Source organism: Micropterus salmoides, unplaced genomic scaffold (assembly GCF_014851395.1).
Source record: "Micropterus salmoides isolate LMB-PRFRI ecotype aquatic unplaced genomic scaffold, ASM1485139v1 Ms_hic_scaffold_21, whole genome shotgun sequence".
Lineage (NCBI taxonomy): Eukaryota > Metazoa > Chordata > Actinopteri > Centrarchiformes > Centrarchidae > Micropterus > Micropterus salmoides.
The window spans coordinates 26,421,291-26,447,252 of NW_024041262.1; the positions used below are offsets into that span (position 1 = coordinate 26,421,291).

At 40.6% G+C, this 25,962-nt stretch overlaps 1 protein-coding gene and 1 pseudogene across 2 annotated transcripts; both read right to left on the reverse strand.

Annotated features, from left to right (window-relative positions):
* Nucleotides 1–5,477: 5,477 nt before the first annotated feature.
* LOC119916550 lies at nt 5,478–10,423 on the reverse strand (annotated as a pseudogene).
* A 3,387-nt stretch (nt 10,424–13,810) lies between these two features.
* On the reverse strand, nt 13,811–25,214 carry LOC119916478 (stonustoxin subunit beta-like). 2 transcript variants are annotated; one of them, XM_038736511.1, is made up of 5 exons: nt 25,196–25,214; nt 24,897–24,980; nt 24,682–24,784; nt 22,457–23,908; nt 13,811–16,053 (listed from the first exon to the last, which is right to left on the reverse strand). In XM_038736511.1, the coding sequence occupies exons 3-5, from the start codon at nt 24,770–24,772 to the stop codon at nt 15,500–15,502; spliced, it is 2,097 nt and encodes a 698-aa protein (XP_038592439.1). In that variant the 5' UTR covers nt 24,773–24,784; nt 24,897–24,980; nt 25,196–25,214; the 3' UTR covers nt 13,811–15,499. The 2 variants fall into 2 exon arrangements, with proteins under 2 accessions (XP_038592439.1, XP_038592440.1); XM_038736512.1 differs by lacking the exon at nt 25,196–25,214 and having other exon boundaries at nt 24,682–24,781; nt 24,897–25,189.
* Nucleotides 25,215–25,962: the final 748 nt, after the last annotated feature.

Sequence of the window (25,962 nt, forward strand, 5' to 3'; positions counted from 1 at the left end):
ATAATATCCACATGAAAACTACTCAGACGTATGTACATTCTGCTTAAGTTTAGAGTGCTATTCAGTGTCACATTTGTGTTAATTTCCAAGTTATGTGTATTAAAAATGAATTAAGCTCTACAAATAAAAAGTAGATTCATTTACACAGCTGCTCTTCTCATGAGGAGTCCAACAAACACTCCACCTGAACCACAGATACAGTTACAGGTGTCACGCAATAGTTACCTGCTTATTCATTAAAGCAGCTGTGAGGAGTTTTCACTGTTAATTCACCTGCCTCATTTAAATGTCGACTCCTCCCTGATCAATTTAAGCAACTGAGACTGGGGAAAACTTTGTACAAGCAAAACCAATGTGGTGAGAAAACCTGCAGCTTATTTGTAGAGGAGTTTTGCTCCTCTCTCCTCTGAGCGGCAAACCTCTCAGTGATCTTCTTATTGCACTCAGGAATGTCCCTGACGAGTTTCTTCCCAGAGGAGAGCACAGCCAGAGCATGAAGGTGATTCTGCATCGTGGAGTTTCTCCGGAAGGTCTTGGACATCTTCAAAGTAGAGAAGTGAAGGGCTGCAGTTGGTTTTACAAGCCTCCAGATTTCACTGTTTGCTGAGTAAACTGTTGTCTGCTAGTTGAGGGGATTGAAGAGCAGCCCAGATTATTATGGGATGGAATCACATGTAGCAAATTTCTCAGATGAACATTAATTCTGTGAACAGCTTAAATTTACAATAAAGCTATTTTGATGATGTGATTCTGACTGCTTATGTCCAAGCTAAGTATATGACTGAGGTTTTAACAGTATGTTTACTTCTCCTGATCTTTAACTTCCTGTTGGTTTCCCAACAAAACAAGCCTACAGGGCATTTCACTGAAAAAACAAAAATTGCTGCTTGTGACTGCTCGGTCATGAACCTGGAATCTACTGAGTGAACAAAAATATGGATGCAAATATAAACTGCAGACACTGGAAAGACCAGGAAGCAGGATTTGATCTTATCGAAGTAACTTCAGGGTTAACCACGACGGTGGTTCCCTTCTTACCAGGGTATATCTCCATGGTAACTATTGCTGAACGGCTAACCTGCCTTTGAGCAGTTTGGTAGGGATATTAAAATATGAAATTTTAATATAAACATAGGCTATTGATATCAACCCATTTTATAGACTACGCCTCTTCATTTAAGCATTCACACTGTCGCGGTTTTCTGTCTCCCTGCATGTGTCAGATGCAGGCGTGCTAGACCGTGTCGCATTTCTGTAGTGTTACAGTTTAATTCTCGTTTGTAAAATATGATTCCGCTGACCGTAGACTTCTCTGCGATTGGTCATCTGATGCTAACATCGCCTCTTTTATGTGAACGCGCTCACGGCTGGATCTGGAAACCCTGGGTTGTTTTACTGAGTTGATAACCAGCTTCGTGGTACCGCTTATCCCGATCCCGATTGTTAAGGTTAGTGGAGCCAGATAACGAAAACATATCCTGGGTGTGTTGAACTCGCTTCGTGGTGCAGGGCCCAGGAGTTAGGACGCAAACGCAACACACCGGGCTCAGCAGATACAGTTGGTGGTGTTAATTTATAAGGTGATGGCAACTTACAGCAACTGATGAGACAGACAGTCCAAGGAATAAACAAGTCCAACAAAAAGGTACAGACACAAATCCAAGGAGCACGAAAATCCAACGATAGATCCAAGACGTTACAGAGTAATCTGGGAACAACATACGCAAACAACCGACGAGGAACAAAGAACATGCAGACTTCTATACGCAAACAGAGAGTGTGATCAGACACAGGTGGAAACAAACGATACAGACAGGAAGCAAAGCTAGACAAGGACACCAGCATCGACAACTTCAAACCAAAACAGGAAATGCAAACATCAGAACTGTGACAGAGGTCAGCTGTGGCATCCTGTGCGCTGTGTCTGTTTGGGAAGTGGTTCTTCTTTTCTTGGCTACAAACCACCAGGCCTGAAAAAAGTTCAGCGGGAAACACTGACAACTACTTCACAGCTGACCTCTGTTGATCTCCTGCTCCCAGCATCCTCCACTGCAGCTGGTGCTGCTGGTCAGATCCCCACACAGAGAGGAAATGGAGGCCCTGCTCCAGAAAAGAAAGTTACACTGTATGTTTATATAATTATCTTTTTATTTACTTTATCTTTACTTTTACTGTTTACAGTGTTTTTTTGTTGCATTTTTCTATTAGAACTGGATGCAACGTAATTTCGCTCCACGTCTCCTGTGTGTAGTCTGATTGACAATAACGTTTACTAGACCACTTCTAGAAGCTGAACTCACGGACAGCTGAACTGTGATGTGCTTTATGATAATCGTTCACTTTGATGACAAGACACATTTTAGGCTTTTACCGACTGTTGGAAATGATAATCTCATCTTTCTAACAGCAGCTTTATCAGGCGATTATTACGTTCAGCTCTGATGCTGACATGAGAAACAGAGGATTCAGACACGTAAACTGAACAGGTAACATAAGGTGTTTATTTACAAATGGTGACACTTACAGGTGAGGTGAGGTTGGCAGTCCAAAAGCAAAAGCACGGTAATCCACAATGAGTCCAAAGTGACAGTAAATATCCAAACACGCAGAAGGAAACAAGAGAAATTATCCAGAAACACAAGAAATGTAACACAGGTATGATCACTGATGAGACTGTGGTGAACAATGAACACAACATCTGACGGACAGACAACCACTACAATACACAGGTGGGGGAAGATAACGAGGCACAGGTGATACACATCAGACAATCAGTGGAACAGAGACAGGAAGTAAAACAAGACCACAACACCAGGGACAGAATAACTACAAAGTATAACAGGAAACAGTGAAAACATAAAACATCAGTAGTAAATATAGTTGATATATGATGGTTAGCGTGCTGTCTGTGAACCTCTGGACAAGTGCTTTAATGAAGACAGGGTCGATGGTCCTCTTCTGCAGCTGGTTGAGCAGCATGTCCACATGTGGCACAATCTTGTGCTCACCAGTTCCTTCGCCATGTTTGTTTAAGTGCAGATGTGAAACAGACATAGAGCGTCTAGAAACTGCTCAACATGTCAAGACTTTGTGGAAAACCCTGACTTACTTTGTCCTCCAGCAAAATGTTGCATCCTTTTTCCAGATGATTCAGGTCCTCCAGAGCATCTTCAGCCTTTCTTACAAGTCCAACACTGATCTCTCTCACCAGCTCTGCAGCTTCTGAACACAAACTCTTCAGTGGCATCAGCCAGACCTTCACTGCAACACTGTTCTCTCCACTTTCTCCCAGCAGCTCTGGAAGTTGTATGCATGCCTTCACTGCGTCTACAAATGTTGAGTTGCTCTCGAGAATTAATTCTCCGTAGAATTTGCAGAATTTATCAGCCAACTTGATGTCAACTTTTCCCTCAACATTAAAAGACGGGATCTTCTTTCTCAAAGCTTCCATGCTGCCATGTATGTCCTGATTTCTGGTGCTGACTACATATGTTGCAGAGCCCTTCTTAATACAGTAAGTACACTTAAAACAGTAGTAGTAGTTACCAGAGGGCTCCAGCAGAGGGAGTGTAGAGTTGTTAAGCCATGTTAAGGCTCTCCTGCCTCCTCCCTTCAGTCATTACAGACATTATCTGAAGAAATTTAAATTCTCTGGATTTGGTCCTCAATCTCTTCCATTAAAATTGTGTAATGAGGGGCTCATTTAAAAAGCAGTATGGAGAAGAACAAATACATCGTACAAGAATCCAATGAGCAGGTTTACTATGAATCTCCTCGCAGGGGTTTTATCTCTGGAATCCTGCGATAAAGTGTGAGCGTTCTCACACAACACGATAATGCAAATAAACACAACCAGCGATTGCTACACTGGTATGAACCCAAAGTAAACATTTTGCTGTTTAGTTGCAATAAACGGATCAAAATGATGCCGAAATAACTACAACATGATGCCGATCAGTAAAAGATTAGGAATTCATGCTTTGTCAGGTCTGCAAGCAAGACAGCAGGAAAACAACTTTTTATTTATTTAATTTATTTATTTAATTTATTAAATGTGGAACCAGTGTATATTGAATATGTATATTGTGTGTTGTTTCAATGTGTTTGCACAAGTATGTCTTGAAAAGGAAATCGTGATCTCAGTAAGACTTTTCGAATACAGGATTAAATCAATAAAAACATAATCCAAATTTTATTAATATTTCGACCACACTAATCACTAAGGTCGGAAATGAAATACCTTTTCAAAACCAAGTTGAAAAAAACACATTCATCCATAGACCTCACTGTGAAAAGTTTCAGTCTGTTCTTACAAGGCTTACACGTCACTTAGATTACGTAACACAAACCATTAACTTTTCCTAAACCTTACCAAATAGCTTTGATACCTAAACCTAACAAAACCACACCGTTTCACAACGTCAACGAGGTGACGGTTCATACAGATGCTAAAGCATACCTTGTATGTTGACAAAGCATCAGAATTAGACAGCTGGGGAATAAAAACAGGTTAAAAGTTTTCATTGGAACTACTTTTTATTGAAGTAATGGTTCCTATGAAAACTTTACATTACATCATAACATGTGCAGGTATATATTTTGCACAGATGATTTTCTTTAGTAATTTACATATATTACTGGGTGCATTGCATATTTCAAACACACTAATATGACAATTTGTGTAATTTATTATTAGGGTCCTTCAGCAAATCTTTCTCAAAATCCAATTTTTGAGAACTCGTCAATCATCGTTAGACCAATCGTCCCAAAGTACACGATCACGCACACACTGTAATGCACACAATGTAAGTTATCAAAGGAATTTCAACATGTCAATCCATGTTGAAATTATAATTTTTTACTTTGAAAGTTCAATTTTACATAAATGCTCATAAATCAAAATTGACTTAAGTTATTGAAAGTAAACCAGGAGCATGTTTGGATGCTGTGTCCGAGCTTTGCTGAGATTTGTTATTACAACAAATATAAATTTCTAGACATTTCATATTCCAAACTCCACTCACAGCAACTTATCGTCAATTCAAAAGTCGTCACTCTATTTTTAAGAATATGCTAAATCAATTATCATCTATATTTCTGCAAGTCCTCATTCTAATGCTACCAAAATCAACACAGACATTGTGCAGATTTTAATTGTTTAAAAGGGTTTCAAATTGGTCAAATGATGAGTCTACAGTGATATTCAGTATATTGCTGTAATATGTAGAGTATGCACAACAATTTCTTTTTTGCTAGATCAAACGTTACCAAAATTTTTGGCAATACACCCAAAACCAGTAGAATGATTTGTGAACTTTTCTGAGTGCTCATTGAAGTCATATTAAGTCAAAGATTGCCTATTGTACTTAAAATTTCTTCTTTTTAAACCTGTAAGACGTAGAAAGACAAAAATCAAGTAATCATTAATTACTGAGTCATTCAAAATTCATTTATTGAGCTCTAGGTCGGGTTTAAGGTACAGCCTTGAGAAAAACAAAATTACTCCTTTTTAAAATACAGTGAAAAGTAACAAATGCTAAATTACACAAGTAGCACTTCAGCAACATAATCAACATGAGAAATTCAACAAAACAAGTTATGCAGATAATGTACTATGAGTTTCTGTTTTAGCATATTAGTGTCAATATTACAACAATTATAAGCATCAGAAATCAGAACAGAAAAGCCATAAGTGAAAACATATCTGTGATGTACCAAGTAATGCAAGTTTAAACTAACTGTGAAGCACAAACCAGTTTGAGCAGAAAGCTGAGCACAGAATCAACATGAACTGATACATAAAAATAATTACATTTACATCGTCACTTATCCTGGTTCCTCTGGGACTGAATGCAGTTTTGAATTTGTGAAGCAGGTTAAAGCTAAAATATGGTGTAAAGTTGATGTTTAACTTTAAATGTTAGATTCTTGGGACATGTGCTTACAAGTGTTTGTCATTGCCCTTATTTTGCTGGACGCAGGTCCACATGACTAGATTCTGTTTCAACCCAGAAGCCTGGGTAGACCGGCTCAGTGAATGTGGTCTTAAAGGTGTGAAGGTGTTTCAGTGTGTCAGAGACTTTGTAGTAGGACAGAGTGCCGGCAGGCCAGTCCAGAAACACTCCAACTCTGTTGCAGCGAGTAGACCGACGTGAATGTACCGACCGATTACCCTTTTGCCATGACTCAAGTTTGTGTATCGCACCAGAATAATATTTGCCAAAACACCATGACTTGGTATTACATCCAAGTCTGCTCTTTGAATCGTTTGCTTTTCTTTCGATTCCCTTGTATGCAACACCTATGTAAACAGATTCTTTGGAACTAACACTCCACCCTACATCCCAGTAATGGCATCCAGTGAAACCCTCTGTGCACAACACCTGAGGACATTTATCAAACCTGTCTGGGTGATCAGGATATGTCTGCTTTTCTCCATATGTTGCCATTTTGTTTCCCAAAGACAGAGTGAGGTGGTTGTTGGCAGTGTTTGGGTCCAGGGTGAGATCACAGGCATCTGATGAACAGACCAAAAGAAAATGTGTTTTTTGTCATTCTGATGTTAAAACAAGTTTCTGGAGGAGAGGAATTTGTACTGTATTTGTATTTGACTCATTAAAGCACAGATAAGTACTTACACCAGATGAAATCTCCTCTGTCTGTGATTTTCTCCAAAGGAGGAAGGTCAGGCTTTGAAAAATTGTCAGTGACCAGATGTCCCTTCTTGTAATGGTAGATGCTTGCACCTGGGTATTTCTTATTTGCTATGACTGTTATGAGGAAACATTTCAGCTTTTTTCCCCATTTCTGTTACAACTTCCTCTGAAAAGAACCACTGATCTTCATTGGTACTTCCTAATACAGGTGCGTTTAAGTAGTCGGCCATCAGATCAAGGTATTCATCCCCCCTTTCTATGGAGGTGAAAACAAAGCACAGAGCATCCTCCACGTGTTTCGGACAAACTTTGTTCCCTCCATCTTTTCTACACAGGACCTGATGACATTGATTTCTCTCTCTTTGTCTTCCATCCACTTCATTAGCTTTTCACGACTGAACGGTGACTTGTCTCTTTCTTCAAAGAGTTGTTCTGCTGAGCTTTCATCTACTTCACCTTCACGAATGGCAGGAATTTTCTTTGCTATGTTCTCTTGGAGGTTAGATGCATAATCATTACACAGTTTTTGGAAGGTGCTTAACTCTTCTTTAATGTATAAAAAATTCTCTACCACTGTGTCGTCTAGAGAATCGTTGCATCTCATTCCTATTTCACTGAAATCTTCCAGAGCACCTTGAGCCTTGCTCACTAGTCCAACGCTCATCTGTCTCATCAGTCGAGGAGCTTTGGGATCCAAATTCTTCAGTGGCATCAGCCAGACCTTCAGTGGAACACAGTTCTCCCCACTTTCTCCCAGCAGCTTTGGAAGTTGTATGTAGGTCTTCACTGCATCTACAAATGTTGCAGGGTTGCTTTCGAGAATGAAGTCTCCGTAGAATTTGCAGGAGAATTTCTCAGTCAGAACTTTTTCTTCATCATTCAGCTTGATGTCAGTTTTCCCATCAATATAAAATGAGGGGATCTTCTTTATCACAGCTTCCATGCTACCCTGGATGTCCTCAACGCTGCTGGTGTTTAACTTCTCACTGTCAAACACAAAGAAAGCATTTGCTCCATAAAGGATTCCTGTGACTACATGAGTTGCAGAGCTCTTCCTAATAACATCTATCTGTTGGGTGTCCATGGTTAAAAGGTCAATCATTTTCAACTCCTTGAAGTGTGTGGTAGCTTTGTACTGACACGTCACTCTGCTCTGATTCTTGAATTTCTTCTTATCATTCAGATACTTGGCAGATCCTCCAACTTCAATCAGTCCACACAGGAAACTGGCCTTCAGTGAAGCACTAACATCCAGCAGAGAGCACTTGGATTCAATGGAATCAGATGTGGTTAATTCAAATTCACTGCTGTGCTGAGAGCTCCTAACTGTGTTCTCTTCTAGAGTTTTTTCATCCCACAACATGAAACCTGTAGACCATGTGTTAAATAAGCAAAACGCTGTCAGTATTCAGTAAAATATGGAGCTAATGTGGATCTTTCAAGAAACATTGGCAAACATGTGGGAGACTAAAATAATAATAATGATAATAAACTTAATTTATGTTGCACTTAGACTGTTACAAAGTGCTTTACAACAAGACTAAATAAAACTGAGTAAATACATACAAATTATAAATACATCACTGCATTTTATTTTTCTGTTTAGAAAACAGACAATCTGTACTGGCCTCAAAACAATGTACCTTGAGAGGGCTTAAAACAAGGCTCTGTACTGGGTACTTTTCTATTTACTCTATTTAAACACTACTATCACGCCAACACCTAGTCTCGCTGTCCATTTTTATAGTCTTATATGCATTTGGCTCCTCTTCAACTCAAACTATATCAAGATTACAAGCCTTTAATGATCTTCAGACATTTCTGCATAACCTAAGACTTCTACTGAATGCAGACAAGACAAAATGTGTTCCAACAAATTGTACGTACATCCACGAGCATAGACATGCACTCGTGGATGTTTGTTTATACTTGTAAGAACTGGGGGTATAACATACAGTGAGGAAAATAAGTATTTGAACACCCTGCTATTTTGCCAGTTCTCCCACTCAGAAATCTTGGAGGGGTCTGAAATTGTCATCGTAGGTGCATGTCCACTGTGAGAGACATAATCTAAAAATAAAATCCAGAAATCACAATGTATGATTTTTTAACTATTTATTTGTATGATACAGCTGCAAATAAGTATTTGAACACCTGTCTATCAGCTAGAATTCTGACTCTCAAAGACCTGTTAGTCTGCCTTCAAAATGTCCACCTCCACTCCATTTATTATCCTAAATTAGATGCACCTGTTTGAGGTCGTTAGCTGCATAAAGACACCTGTCCACCCCATACAATCAGTAAGAATCCAACTACTAACATGGCCAAGACCAAAGAGCTGTCCAAAGACACTAGAGACAAAATTGTCCACCTCCACAAGGCTGGAAAGGGCTACGGGGAAATTGCCAAGCAGCTTGGTGAAAAAAGGTCCACTGTTGGAGCAATCATTAGAAAATGGAAGAAGCTAAACATGACTGTCAATCTCCCTCGGACCGGGGCTCCATGCAAGATCTCACCTCGTGGGGTCTCAATGATCCTAAGAAAGGTGAGAAATCAGCCCAGAACTACACGGGAGGAGCTGGTCAATGACCTGAAAAGAGCTGGGACCACCGTTTCCAAGGTTACTGTTGGTAATACACTAAGACGTCATGGTTTGAAATCACGCATGGCACGGAAGGTTCCCCTGCTTAAACCAGCACATGTCAAGGCCCGTCTTCAGTTTGCCAATGACCATTTGGATGATCCAGAGGAGTCATGGGAGAAAGTCATGTGGTCAGATGAGACCAAAATAGAACTTTTTGGTCATAATTCCACTAACCGTGTTTGGAGGAAGAAGAATGATGAGTACCATCCCAAGAACACCATCCCTACTGTGAAGCATGGGGGTGGTAGCATCATGCTTTGGGGGTGTTTTTCTGCACATGGGACAGGGCAACTGCACTGTGTTAAGGAGAGGATGACCGGGGCCATGTATGAACAACCTCCTTCCCTCAGTTAGAGCATTGAAGATGGGTCGAGGCCGGGTCTTCCAACATGACAATGACCCAAAGCACACAGCCAGGATAACCAAGGAGTGGCTCTGTAAGAAGCATATCAAGGTTCTGGCGTGGCCTAGCCAGTCTCCAGACCTAAACCCAATAGAGAATCTTTGGAGGGAGCTCAAACTCCGCGTTTCTCAGCGACAGCCCAGAAACCTGACTGATCTAGAGAAGATCTGTGTGGAGGAGTGGGCCAAAATCCCTCCTGCAGTGCAAACCTGGTGAAAAACTACAGGAAACGTTTGACCTGATTTTCTCAGGTGTTCAAATACTTATTTGCAGCTGTATCATACAATAGTAAAAAAAATCATACATTGTGATTTCTGGATTTATTTTTTTTAGATTATGTCTCTCACAGTGGACATGCACCTACGATGACAATTTCAGACCCCTCCATGATTTCTAAGTGGGAGAACTTGCAAAATAGCAGGGTGTTCAAATACTTATTTTCCTCACTGTATGTGTCCACTAGGAAGAAGTGTCAAGCAGTGCATTTACGTTTAAATCTATTTATCCACCTTGTATGACCCAAGACAGAAATGTAGATAGATGTGCGTGTCATTATTCCTCTAACCCATTTCCCAGTCCAATATGTATGGGGGAAAAAAATCTGTTATATAACTCACTTTCAGTGAAGACACTGCCACCTAGTTTGCCCTCACCTGGTGAGGTTGTGTAAATCAGCTGATTTATTAGTGAGTCTTCTTGACTTCCAACTGAATTTTCCATTATGTTATATTGATATTGTGTGATTACTTACAACCTTATGTAAAGTACTCTCTCCTACTGACTTCATGAATAAAATTTTTTAGCCATGGATGGCAATGTCAATGTACCGGTTGGTCCAACAATAAAATATCTCAAATATTGGATGGATTTCAACCCAAACAGACTCATGTCACTAAATTTCTCAGTGTCCTCCACTGGCTACCCATGGCCTCCCGAATCAAATTCAAGTCACTAATGCGGCATACAGAGTGACTACTGGGTCTGCACCATCTATCTAAACTCCATAATCCAAGCTTACGTTCCTTATGGGCCACTGCGCTCCTCCAACAAACGCCGCCTGGCTCTGCCATCCCTACACAAAGCAATCTGTTCCCATCTGTGACACCACGATGGTGGAACAAGCTATCACATGCCATCAGAGCAGGGTGTCCCTCACTAACTTCAAGAAGCTCCTGAAAAGTCATCTCTTCCGAGAAAACTTCCCTCTTATAACACTTCTAACCCCTAACCTCTAACATGTACTTCCTGTGCTATTTTTCTTCCTCTATCTCCTTACAATTATCTTGTATTGATTGCACTAGTTCGTTAACTCTTACTTTCCCTAGTTATTTACCCCATTGATGCTGTACATGCTATAAGCTCCTACTAGTATTTATTGCTGCTCTTCCTAGTCTCTATTGTCACTTGTAGATCTCTTACTGTATTGATGCTTGTATGTTGTTCCTCAAATGTAAGTCACTTTGGATAAAAGCCTCTGCCCATAAGTAAATGTTAAGTGTAAATGTCCATGAAATTTGGTTCACACATTCATGTTGGCCTAAAGATGAATTTGAATAACTTGCAAGTTAAATAAAAGGAAATAATTCACATTAGCCTTAGCTGTGCCTGTGTTTTCTGCTAATTAGTAAATATTAGCAAAGTTACACACTAAACTAAGTTCAGTCAGGACAACTTTCAAAGACTGATACAGCGGCATTGTAATTTGGCGGTATGGCTCTGTTCTGGGATCTCCCTGCCCTTCCAAGTGCCTACGCAGAAAGCCTGAGGCAGAGAGCAGCAGTATCAACCCTCGTACAGAACAGAGCAGGCATATGCCGAATTACATGATTAATCAGACATTAGATGGGCACTGAAATGCGGTGTTAAATGGGCCCGGGGCTGAAGAACATACGGTTCGTTATCAGGCTGCAGCCTCTGCTGCTCTGTGTCACCTCTAGCACAGCGCAGAGATGGGCCGTGGAGACGGTGAAATGAAGGTAACTCTGAACTACTCGTTAATGTAATATGTGCAATAAAACCTCATGAGTAAAAGACAAACTTTATCGATACATCTGTTTAACAGGCATAACATGTAGAAGGTGTTATTTAATCTGCTCTGTCCATATCTCTCATCCTCTGTTTTTAAAATCACACTAGCTTGGCATATGCTAAATGACGCCCAGAGTGCGACAACAGCAGCAGCGCAGTTTAGCATTGTTTTATTCTTATTGGCTAAATTCTCTGCCAAATTCATTTCCCATTATGATTCTGACATGAAATATGCCCAACCAGCAAATACTTATAGGATCGATAACATTGTGCATCCCTATCAGATATGGCCTGAAATGCGGAGCTGGGGTGGCGGTGGGTTATGAGCTGTTTGCAGAGGAAGCAGCAAGGGCAGGCAGACAGGCTACGGCAGCTTAAATAGGCGCCTTGTATGGAATTGCCAATGAATGCTAAGAGATGTGGCTGGTTTAAGATGGCTGCTATCCGCTGATATGCTGGGATTGTGAGCTGAGCTTGACTTTTTGGCCTGCCTGAACTAACGCTATGCTTGATATGGAGAACATGGTAAACATTAAACCTACTCTACCTGTCATATGCATATTTTCATTTTTAACGTGCTGGCACTGTCAATCTAATTATTATAATTACTGAAAGTATTCTATTCATTTTATTTTGTCTTCTTTATCTACTTTTTTTGTCTGATTTTTTTTAGTGATGTTATATTGTCAAGTCGTCATATTATGGTTTTAGTGTTTTTAATATTTAAAATTTGAAAGTCAAAACAGTATTCCTTGCTAAACATCCGAACATTAGCATTGCTGCTGTGAGCATGTTAGTGTAAGGATGATGAAAATGATGTAATACTGAGTACATTAAGTGAGCACGTAAGGATGATCAAAAAGGTGTTATACTGAATAAATTGAATGGGAGGATATAAGTTGGGTTGATATGAGTTAAAAGATACTTAAAAATGTCCATAAAAAGGGAAAATTAGAATGCTTTGAATCATTGCACTGTTTGAGTAAAAACTGATAATTCATTCCTTTATAAAACAGGACAAAGTTAAAATACACTGATCTGTACATCAGTAATCTATTGCTTTTTGGATAAAAGAGGCTAAAAAGGTTAATAGGATAAAAAGACAATCTGTGTTTAAAATGCTTTTTTATTTAACTTCTATATCAATTTGGGGAAATGCATCTTAAAAAACAATATGCAGTGTTTGATTGTTTACATAAGTTTCACTTTCTTTTTGATGTATAGTTTTAAGTACTAGTTTGTGATTGGAGGATCGGTTCACGATTGCTCGTGCCTCGTTCAGCCTGCGTACGGAACGTGTGGCTTACGTTCGTCCATTACAACATTGGACTTGACTGAGGCTACATCGTGTCCGTGTCGTACTTTCTATTTCCCCTTTTACAGGTAAGAACGAGGGTTGTAGTTTGTTCGAATGATTTGTTTATGTGTTTAATGCTGTAAGGAACATGCAGGGAGTAAATATTAATGACTGTAGCGATTTATGTATGCACAATTAGCAGGCTAAAGGTGAAGTGTTGCTCCAGTGTAGCCTGTATGCTAGCTGTGTCATGTGGACCGAGGTTAAGTTTACTGTTATTTGCCAATACTGTTAAGATGCTGTGAAAGTATTTTGGTATGTTTTTGGTAAATACATTACAACATTGGACTTGACTGAGGCTACATCGTGTCCGTGTCGTACTTTCTATTTCCCCTTTTACAGGGGCGTAACACGTACAGGGTCGCAGGGGGGCTGGAGCCAATCCCAGCTGACATTGGGCGAAAGGCGGGACACCCTGGACAGGTCGCCAGTCCATCACAGGGCCACACATAGACAAACAACCAGTCACACTCACAGACACTTTTTTACGACCTTCTTGCTGTGAGGCAACAGTGCTAACCACTGCACTACCGCACCGCACTTAAAACAAATATTAAACTTCTAAATTCTACCTTGAAACAGCCTGTATGAAGTCTAAACAGATTTTAAGAATTCAGATTTTCATCACCATCAACCCGACAGATAAAGTGAGACAGGAGACTTGTGAGCCAGAAAAACAACTCAAAGCAACAAGTCAATGAATCATAATTCTACACCAGAAATGATTTGTCCATTTATTTTTAATGAGTTGAATAACTGTGTGCAAATATATATAATTGCAGCGGTATATCATATTTTATGTTAATTAGCATACAAGAAAGTACAACCACACTGTAGACAAAAGAGAAGTAAAATAAAATATAAAGGAAAGTTTCCCCCTCTCTATCTCTCACCCCCAACCGGTGGAGGCAGATGGCCGCCCACCCTGAGCAGCCAGATGTCTTCGTATTAGGGGAAAGACTACAGGTCAGTATCTGAGTACAAGTATCTTGGAATTCTGATTAGTTCCACACTCTCCTTCAAACCTCAGGTGAAAAGGGTATGTAACAGGGTCAAATTCAATCTTTGTAATTTTAGGTTTATAAGAGATTACATGTCAACAGAAGCGGCTAAAATGTACATGTACTCTATGGTCATTTGACACATTACTTATTGTCTAACAACTTGGTCACAGGCTAGTGCCACTACGCTACTACCATTACAGTCACTGTATAAACAAACACTTAAAGTTCTGGACAAAAAATCTGTACGTTTTCATCATTCCCCAATATTAGCAAAATACAACTTGTTGAGGTGGACAAATCTGATTAAATATGTAGATGCAGGTCTCATGAACAACATTCTACAAGGATTGACTTCTCCCCCACTCAGTCAGTTTGTTCCTACAACAACTGCATATCATCGCACAAGAGGGTCAGCAAGAGGGGATTGTATTATCCCATTAAGAAAATGTAATTTCAGCCAGTCTGCATTTTCGGTTAAAGCTGCATCAGAATGGAACTCCATCCCAATTGCTCTCAGAGAATTGGATACATACAGCACATTTAAAATACGTTTAAAGAAATGGTTAATCAGTACTCATTTCTGTCAACACTGAACTGAAATTGCATGTTGCTGGCCTCAGGCTGTTGTATGTATGTTCCTCAGGCTGTTCTATGTCCGTACTCTGCACCTGTCAGTCATTGTCTATGTATGTACTTATTATGAGCTAGATTGTACGTAGCATCTTTTGTTTTTTTTGTTGTTGTTGTAGTATGTGAAGTTCACGAAAAAGCATTTCAGTATAATGTCTGTGTTCCTGCTAGCTCATTTTAATGCATGCATTTATAATGTGCAGATTCAGGAAGAAAATCTGATCAGGAAATTAAAAGGATGCCCAACTGCGCCTCTTCCTACTAACTCAATCAAGCTAGGCTAAAGCTACAAGAGAGCCCATACAGCAGCACACTTAATGAACAGAATGGTAAAAAAAATTATCTAACCTATTTTTGTTCAATTCTGTCACGTTCATGCAGCTTTACTAATTATATAAATCACAAAGAAGCTTTCATGGAAACATGGCTTTGTGTTTCCCTGTTGCATATTAGCATAGATGAGGAAAGATGTGTACAAACTACAGTCTGTGACTACAAATCTTTAAAATGAAAAAAGTGAATCGAATCAGCAAAGAGATTTGTGAGTCATAGTAATAAACAACAATAATAACAATAATGATAATGATGGTAATATGGATCATTGGGAGAGCTATATTTAGTTCAATTTGCATTTTGTTTAGATATTTTGCATTGCCAAAAAGAGGACACATTATATTAAATTGTTATATTACTATCATGATTGTTCTTCACAATAACAACATGTGAAATAATCATTTTGTAATCAAACTGAACTTGAAGTGAATCATGAGGTGCAGATTACAGACACAGAAACATGTTGCTGGATTCATTCTTAATATAGAAGCCTGGGTAAACTGGCTCAGTGAATTTGTTGCGGAAGGTGTGGAGGTGACTCAGTGTGTCAGCTGAGACATTATAGTAGGACAGAGTGCCAGCAGGCCAGTCCAGATACACTCCCAGTCTGGTGGAGCCAGTAGTAGGAAAAGGAGGATTGCAGGACCGAGCATCATGCCATGCAGTGAGAACAGGATTTGGTGGAGACCAGCTCTGGCCTAAACTCCAGGACAAGCTATTGTGTCCAAACGCGCACCTGTCAATTGCTCCTTTCCTCGGCAGCCCTTTGTAGGTAACTGCAACAGCAACATCTCCATCAGAGTAAGCAGCATACCACTCCAGCTCCCAGTAGCAGCGCCCAGTCAGCCCCTCTCTGCACAGAACCTGATGGAAATAATCAAATCTCTGCGGGAGGTCAGGATACGACTGCTTTGCTCCGTTTGTTGCCTTCTTGTTCCCCTCAGACAGAGTGAGGTGTTTGTGTGCTGTGTCTGGGTCCAGAGTGAGATCACAGGCATCTGATGGAGAGAACGAGACGTCATCATGGTTACAAGCATCAGTCCAGGTTCACAAGTTACATTTGTGGATTATAACATATTTTAAAGTTTTTTTTGTTGTTGTTGTTACTATTTTTTACTCGCTTTTAAATATTGTTCTCCTGTAGATCAACATATTTAATATCATCCCTGCTGAGTCAACACACATGATTAAGTCTTACCTCCTCTTTTGTGGGGAAGTAACCTATTTAAATGTGTTTGTGGCCCCTTTTCATCTCAGGAATGAATTAATCCATTTTAATTCAGTTATTTATTAGCTCATCTGTTAATAACTTATAACTCAGTGTTTCCCACAGAATAACAGTTTTACTGTGGCGCAGCTATAGACAGCGTGTTAGCCTTGAAAACCCTGCTGTATTCTAACATTAATTTAGCTCTCCTTATTAGCTAGGTCTCCGACATTCACAGCTTTGGACTGATTTGTGCAGCTGCGTTCATGAGGGAGAGGGAGAGAGAGGGATGGGTGAGAGAATGTGCTGCACGAATGCACTACGGCGCTCTGCAATCAACTACGATTTTAAATAGGTATCGAAAATCAATATGTGGCGGTCAGCGTTGATATTGTGGCGGGCTGCCACAAATAAATAAACGTATAGGAAACACTGTAACTTAACTGCTCATGTTAAAAACTTTCTGCACATTCAGAATCTCTCCCACGTATCTGTGTTCTCTGACATGTGTCATGGAAATTATATTCCTGGTGAGGGGTTGAGCAAAGAATTGAGTTTTGAGCTTTGAAGAATTTATTTAACAAAAGAGAATAAACAGAGTAGTACAGCTGGTCAAGAGACCTGCCACCTAGGGCGGCATCGGGCGTCTGGGTAAATCCGACAGCTAAATATCCCTCTTGTAAATGTGTAACCACTGCGATAACAAGACGTTCATGGTGTATTCCTCAGAGAAATAAACACTTTTCCACGGTAATACCAAAAAGAGATTTTTACAGATGATACTCTGCTTCCCGTTCCCATGAAGGCAGTACGGACCTGCACCACAAGATGAAGAAAAAATACACAGTCTTGTCTAGTCGCAGTGGACTAAACTGGCAGGTTTTAATGTTGCAGACCACAGTTTTTTTGCAAGTAGTTTAAAGTTTGAACTCGTATTGTTGTGAATCTTTGGTGTAAACTCGCCTTAGAATTTCCTACTAACAATAATAATAATAATAATAATAATAATCCTTATTTGTAGAGCACTTTTCAAAAACAAGTTACAAAGTGCTTTAACAAGTGTAAAGAATAATACAAAAAAAGATAAGAGCATGAGAATTTAATATAAAATTAGTAAAATACAATAAAATAAAAGGGATAAAATAAAGTCAAATAAGATCGGGAAAAGCTCTCCTTTAAAAGTATGTTTTAAGAAGGGACTTAAAAGAGTTCACTGACTCAGCCGAACTGATTTCCTCGGGCAGGCTGTTCCAGAGCCTCGGGGCCCTGACAGCAAATGCTCTGTCCCCTTTAGTTTTCAGTCGAGACTCTGGAACAGACAACAGACCTCTGCCCGAGGATCTCAAGGTACGTGCTGGTGCGTATGGGACTAAAAGGTCAGAAATATAACAAGGCGAGAGGCCATGAAGAGCTTTAAAAGTGATCAATAGAATTTTAAAGTCAATTCTAAAACATACTGGGAGCCAGTGTAATGAAGCTAAAATAGGAGTAATGTGGTCATATTTCTTTGTTCTGGTTAAAAGCCTGGCAGCTGAGTTCTGGACAGTCTGGAGTCGATCAATAGATTTTTGGGTTAAACAGGTGAAAAGGCTGTTGCAATAATCCAGGCGTGATGAGATGAAGGCGTGTAAAATGGTCTCGGTGTCCTTAAAAGTTAACATAGATCGAATTTTAGCTATATTTCTAAGTTGATAAAAACATGATTGAACAAGCTTTGTGGTGTGCTGCTCGAAATTTAAATTACTATCAAACCAAACACCAAGGTTCTTTGCCACAGGCTTAATGTGATTTACTAGGGAACCAGCAGATGGCAGTATTTGATTTGCCATCTGCTGAGACCCGATGACCAGGATTTCTGTTTTGTCTGAGTTCAGCTGGAGGAAATTATTTGACATCCATTTTTTAACTTCACAAAGGCAGTTGTTAAGTGAACTCAGCATTCCAGGGTCTGTGGATCTGACGGGCAAGTATATTTGTGTGTCATCAGCATAAATATGAAAAGAAATGCCATGTTTATGGATAATATGTCCAAGGGGAAGCAGATACAAGGAAAACAAAATGGGTCCTAAGACCGACCCCTGAGGCACACCATATTTAACTGGACAGAATGAAGAGACATAGTTGTTTACAGGCACGCAAAACTTCCTATTTGACAGGTAGGATGAAAACCATTCTAGGGCAGTACCAGAGATCCCCACCCAGTGCCTCAGTCTGTCTAACATGATGTTGTGATCAATGGTGTCAAAAGCAGCGCTAAGGTCCAGGAGTACAAGGACTGAGCACATACCTTCATCAGCAGACATTAAAAGATCATTGGTGACTTTAAGCAGGGCAGTCTCAGTGCTGTGGTACTTCCTAAAACCAGACTGAAACTTTTCAAATAATTTGTTATTTTCCAGCACAGTGAGCAGCTGTTTGGACACAATTCTTTCTAGAATCTTTGCAATAAAAGGCAGTTTTGAAATTGGTCTAAAATTATGTGGGAGGGAGGGATCTAAACCAGGTTTCTTTAAAAGTGGGTTCATGCAAGCCGTTTTAAAATAATCAGGGACACAACCAGTAGATAGGGAGCTGTTGAAAACAAGCCCAACAGAATATTACTTTCAGTAAAAATTTTGTAGATATTATATCAAGTGGGCCGGAGGACACTCTCATTTATGATACTGTTTTTAAAAGCTCAGACAAGTCGATGGGATAAAACTGGTTAAAACTCTGTTGTTGCTGGTGAGGAACCTCTGAGTAAGAGGCCACGGGGGTAATAGAGGTTCTGATTGACACCACCTTATTGGTAAAATAAGATAAAAACAATTCACAGTCATCATTACTTCCAGCTGAGGCACAAGGAGGGGTTGGGTTTACCAGCTGATCCACAGTCTTAAACAGAAACCTGGGATTGTGTTTATGTGTAGTAATGAGTTCAGAAAAATAGTGTGTTCTCGCATCCTTAACCATGTTATTGTAGTTAATTAATAAATCCTTCAGACTGAGGTAATGGACTTGGAGACTGGATTTTTTCCATCTGCGCTCTGCTTTCCTGCATTCCCTTTTGAGGTTGCGAATGCTGTCATTTATCCAGGGTTGCTTACTAGCTTTAGACGTAGGCCTAACCTTTAGAGGAGCAGTAATATTTAGTGACGACAAGCAGATATGATTGAAGTGATCGACCAGATTGTTGGTGTTGGAATCAGACAGGTGTTGGCTTTGGCTCTGAAAGAATGCGCAAAACTTTGAAACACTTCATTAAAGATGCGAGAACACACGGAGCTTGGTGAGGCGGCATGAGTAACAGGCGAATCGCAGCTAAAAACAATACATCTGTGGTCAGATATGGTCATGTCCAATAATTCCACAGAGGAAATGCTGACACCCAGGGTAAAAACCAAGTCCAATGTATGACCACGGTTATGTGTTTGCCCTTTGACATGTTGTTTGAAGTTAAAAGAAGTGGCCATATTTAAAAAGTCAGTTGCATTAACATTGGTGGGGTCATCAACATGAATATTAAAATCGCCACAAAGAACAATTCTGTCATAATTTAAAACCAGAGTAGATAAAAATTCAGGAAGTTCTGATAAAAATCCTCCAGGCGGTTTTGGGGGGCGATAAATTATAACAAATATGATAGGTTGCAGCCCTCCAACTTTAAGAGTGAGAACTTCAAAGGAGTTAAATTCATCACAGCGTACTTGATGACATTTAAAATTTTTCCTATACACGCTCACTAGCCCACCACCACGACCACTGACCCTCGGTTGACTAAAGCAATCATATTGAGGCGGACACAGTTCAGCTAGCTGGCTATAGTCATTCATTTGCAACCAGGATTCAGTTAAAAACATAAAATCTAAATTTGCAGACAAGATAAAATCATTTAAGATAAAAGTCTTACTTGAAAGTGATCTCACATTGAAGAGAGCCATTTTAAATGAGTTTGTTCTGGGTGCTGGAGTTGGTGCAGTTGTCCTAATCCTTAAGAGATTACTAATATTTCTGTGTGGGATGTGCACATTTCGGTTTACTGGCCTATGCGTGATGATGACAGGAATAGAAGTCTGTGGAACAGCGCTGGGAGCAGACGGCTTTACATGCCAGCAGGTGGAGACAGTTGTTTGTGGCAGTGAGGCAGAGATCTGTTCAGTGAGCGGTGGTGTGTCCAGGTGTGCTGCATGAATGATTAGTCATTCACGTAAGTCATGTGTGGACCGCACCACATGCTGTATGTGAGCAGCTAACATTTCTGAGCCCCGTTTGTTTGGGTGAAGTCCGTCTGTCTTAAAAAGAGGCATTCTTTGCCAGAAAATATTAAAATTATCCACATAAAACACACGGTGAGCCCTGCAGGCGGACTGGAGCCAGTCGTGGAGGCCAAGGAGTCTACTGAAGCGGCCAGCACCGCGACCGACTGTGGGAATGGGACCAGAGATAAAAACGGACTTTCCGCACTGCTTTAAAAAGTTAAGAAGACGGTTAAAATCTAATTTTGTCAGCTCAGACTGCCGAAGAGCTGTGTCATTTGTTCCGACATGGACTATCACTCTTGTGATGGAGGACGGGAGCGACGGCATCAGGTCCTGGAGTTTTTTTAAAATGACAGCCGTGGTGGCACCAGGGAAGCAGTGAGTGGTAGCGTTAAAGAAACGGATGTTTCTGGTTATGGAGTCACCAATTATTAGTGTGGTTGGGGAGAAAAGAGGACGAGGAGATGCTGGTTGTGGGGATCCAGAGCAGGACTGAGCAGAATTTGCTTCAACACTGCGTGCGGACTGAGGATGGAGTGTGTGAGCTGTTGAGTGTTGTGTTGGAGTAGCAGTAACAGACCTGAGAGAAGGGCTACCCGACGGTGCAGGGTGGAGACGGCCTCCGGACCGTCTGAGCACAGCCTCCTTCAGGATCCTACGTCGGGAAGCGGAGGTTTTTGACCGGGATGACGGCCGCTGATCAGGCCCGGCGCAGGAGATGTAGCCGGTGAAGGAGATGCAACAGTGTCGGCAGGCAGAGATCCGTATCAGGGAGACTCGAAGCCGCAGGTGCATCCGCTGGATGGACTGGAGTGTCGTTAGACAAGGCTGCATAGCGGTTGGAGAGGCGGATGGACGGAGGAGAGGCAGCCCCATCCGAGCCTCTCTTGCAGCCACGGACCACCACTTCAGCCCAGGTTGCCTGATGCTTCGGAGTCGAGCAGGATGAAAGCCTGGGAAGACTAGAGGGGTCCCAAAACACGGTGTCCTGGATGTTAGCGGTTGTGCTAAGAGAAACAATCTGTTTGGCTTGTACTGAAGCTACATCCATAAAGCCAGTCAGCAGGGAATCTTTCTCTTTGAGTTCCTCTGAAAGTCGTCGGATGTCTTCCATAAGGTCAGCAATCTTCTTGTTCGCTTTCTTAAGGAGTGAGCAGTCCTCATGGGGCAGAGTTATCTTGGCTAGCATAGTCACCGGAGCTTTGTTGCGATCAGTAGCGTTGATCGCGTTTTTACGGTCATCTAGCTTAAAATCCATGTCGGATGACTAAAATCCTTAACCCACGTAAAACTTAAATAAAGTTAAGTTAAATAAAAAGGATATAAAAAATGTAACGAAAAAAGAGTGGATTAAAACTGGATAAGAGTCCGGTTTAAGACGGAGCTTCCGACAGGTGGCTACAGACGCCAACGCATGCGCAGAGTGCAGATTACATCAGCAATTACGTCAGAGAGCTTGTGACAAGATGATGCAAGCAGTGCAGTGTGATCCCCATGCTCCCCAAAAGCAGTTCAGCAACCCCCTTTCCAAAAATTGCTTCCAGCGCCTCCCATCGTCCTCAGAACGCCACCTGGGGGGCGCTACCAACCCCGTTGAGAAACACTAGGTTAGACTCATATTTTGTAACATTTCATGCTCCTATGTTCTTAATATCAAGAACTGTACTTCAGCACAATGTTGAGATACTTCAGTATATTATTGCTATCAGTGTGCAGTTGTGACTCTGTTGTGTTGAAGAGAAAATTCTAAAAACTGAAGACAGATTTGTGTTTCAGAAAGTTTTACTTGAGATTTCTTCATAAAGCGATTTCAATATAAGAGATAACATAATCCACAGTATTTTACGAAGAGAAGCTCAAAATGGACTCTGTGAGTAATAGACGTTACGGCCAATCGGGTTTCTGAAGGAGAGACATTTGTTATAATTTGTCTAACTGTGAAAATAAAGTACTTACACCACAGCAGATCTCTTCTGTCTGTAATAGTCTCCACAGGAGGGGGGTCAGGCTTTGAAAAGTCATCAGAGACCAGAATGCCCTTCCTGTAATGGTAGATGGTTGCTCCTGTGTGTTTCTTATTTTCAATAGCTGCTATGAGGAAACGGAATCGGCTGTTGTTCTTCAGTGCTTTGGCAAGATCCTGGAAAACATTGGCTTTATTTGTCATTTTGGTGAAAACTTCACCTGAGAAGTACCACTGGTCTTTATGGGTACATTCTAACTCAAGTGAATCCAAGTATTTGATCATCTCATCAAGGCAGGGGTCAGCACTCTCCAGGGAGGTGAAAACAAAGCACAGAGCATCCTCCACACCAAGAACCTCTCTGTCCAACTTTGACTGATTTCGGACGATCTTTGTTCCCTCCATCATCTCTACACAGGACCTGATGATGTTGATTTCTCTCTCTTTATGCTCCATCCACTTGGTTAGTTTCTCATGGCTGAACGGTGACTTGTCTCTGTCTTCAAATAGTTGTTTTGCTGAGCTCTCGTCTTCTTTACCTTCACGGATGGAGGGAATTTTCTTCTCCATGGTCCGTCTGAGGTTAGATGCATAATAATGACACAGTTTTTGGAAACTGCTCAACTTTTCATTGATTTGAGGAAAATCTTTCACTACTTTGTCCTCCAGCAAATCATTGCATCCTTCTTCCTTCTGATTCAGGTCCTCCAGAGCATTTTCAGCCTTTCTTACAAGTCCAGCACTGATCCCACTCATCAGCTCAGGAGCTTTGGGAACTAAATTCTTCAGTGGCATCAGAGTGACCGTCACTGGAACACTGTTTTCTCCCTTTTCTCCCAGCAGCTTTGGAAGTTGTACATAGGTCTTCACTGCATCTACAAATGTTGCTGGGTTGCTTTCGAGAATGAAGTCTCCGTAGAATTTGCAGGAGAATTTCTCAGTCAGGGTTTTTTCTTCATCATTCAGCTTGAGTTCAACTTTCCCCTCAATATTAAATGAGGGGATCTTCTTTATCACAGCTTCCATTTTGCCCTCGATGTTCTGAACGCTGCTGGCGTCTAACTTCTCACTGTCAAACACAAAGAAAGCGTTTGCTCCATAAAGGATGCCTGTGACTACATGAGTTGCAGAGCCCTTCTCAATAATATCTGTCTGTTGGGAACTCATGGTTAAATGGTTAATCATTGACAACTGTTTGAAGCTGGTGGTAGCTTTGTACTGAAGCGTCACTCTGCTCTGATTCTTGAATTTCTTCTTATCATTCAGATACTTGGCAGATCCTCCAACTTCAATCAGTCCACCCAGGAAACTGGCCTTCAGAGAAGCACCAACATCCAGCAGAGAGGACTTGGATTCAATGGAGTCAGATGCAGAAATTTCAAATGCACTGCTGTGCTGAGAGCTTTCAACTATTTTCTCATTTTTATCATCCCACAAGGTCAAACCTACAGAAATTGGGGAAAAAAGCACATTGTTAAAATAAAGTCACACAGAGTTACACATAAACATTAAGATGTTTACATGCTGCAGCTTCTTATCCTGCCAGCAGTTCCCTAAACAGCTAATATATTTGTTGTATGATTCTCTGACATTAATCTAATTAATAAAGGAATTATAGTATTGCATAACAAGCAACATTTTAACGTCCTATGTGTTCCTATGTCCTACTATGTGCCTGGTGACTTCAGATTAAAGGAGAGGATTTGAAAATGCTTCACAATGGTTAAATATTTTAGGATTAGTATTTTAACAACCAGCATTGCCGTTGTTGAAGCAAAATCTAATCACACAAATTCATTCTCTCCACCGCTCCCTGTGCTCTGACGTTCAGGTCAGAGAGCAGAGACAAAGAGAAAGGTATGGCTGCACACACAATCAAAAATACACCAAAACCATGTTTTCTGCTAATGTCACTCCTTCATTTCTTTAGTGCCAAAATAACATTTTTACTAATTTAGAACCATGACAGTCTGGATTCACAGCACAAAACTAATTACAGTAAAATGGCTCCACAGTCAAAATTATTGTCTGAAATTCTAAAACAATAATGACATTTCTACATTTTCTTATGTATTGCAGGACTCACCACCAATATAACTACATCGCTAAAATCAGTCAGCTTACAATAGTGTGCTTTATGAAATAATTTCAAAGTTCCTGTAACCAGAGCTGTAACAAGCAGATATACATTTATTATTTATATTTATTTAAGTCTTACCTGGGATCAGCTGATCTTTTCGAGCATCATAGAGCATTCCTAGGGTGAATGATCGACCCAGAGCAGCAACCGTCATGGTATCTGAGGCCATTTCTCCAACCTGCTGAGAAATGTCAACTAAGTGACCACACAGCCTTCGAAACTTTATTTAAACTTTCTTAAGGGGGAAAGCTTTCAGTAATACAGAGTTCAGAATCTGTCCAGTTTGTCCTTACCTGGTGAAGTTGTGTAGATCAGCTGAGTTGCGTGTGAGGCTTCTTGACTTCCAACTGGAGCTGTAAGTCTGATGGTTTGTGATGCTGCGAGATCATTTATATCCTGTCAGATACTTTTTTCTACTGCCTCCTCCCATTACACTCCACTATACATGATCTAGCTTGTTTCCAGCTGGCTGGTGAACACAATACTAACACATGAGTAAAATCTTAAAAGAGACATACTACCAATCTTAAACAATGAATATATACCGAAAACAGCATTTAAGTACACAACTTCAACATGACAGGGGCCTTACCAGCGGGTGGCAGGAGACAAAATGGCGAATATAACTAAAATACAAACTTGCAGTGGGCTTGGTGGGCAGAGCTAATGTAACTTGCATCATTTCAGCTGTGGCATTCTGACCACATTCCCAGCAAACAAGCCAGTCAGAACCTGCTTATCTTGTCTCTATTATCTTCTATCTCACTGCTTCATCTGCAAAACCTTGATGAACAGTAAGCATCTTGTGGAGGTGAATGTGGGGTGATGCATTTTGTTCCACGCTGCCATGGCATTACTGTGTAACTGCCCCATCTGTGGCATTTCTGTGAACCGAATGCTTGAATAATTTCCAGTGTTTAAACAAGAAACAGCTTGCAGCTATGATACCACATTAAGATGAGGGATTTTTCAGCTACATGAGAGAATGTTAATTTTGAGATAAAAAAAAAAAACCATAGGGGATATTCAAATTTGCACAGCAGCACAGGGGAATGTAGTGCAAGAGTCAAAGAAAGAATAAAATACACTAAGAGTAGAATAGATTAATCAAATACATAAAATATCCACACTATATACAATTGAAATAGAATATGGTATCCTTGTGTATATTTGAGTTTCAGTGGTAACAGAGCTGAGTGTTAAAGTTGCCCCTCTGGCCTGGAGGCTGTCAAACAGAGCTGTGTTCCTGAACCCTGCAGCCGTATCCAGAAGCAAAGAGGCAGGAAACTTGAGCTTGCGTTTAGCCCAACAGCAGAATTTATTCTGATTCCTCAACATAGGAAATACTTGAAATACTAA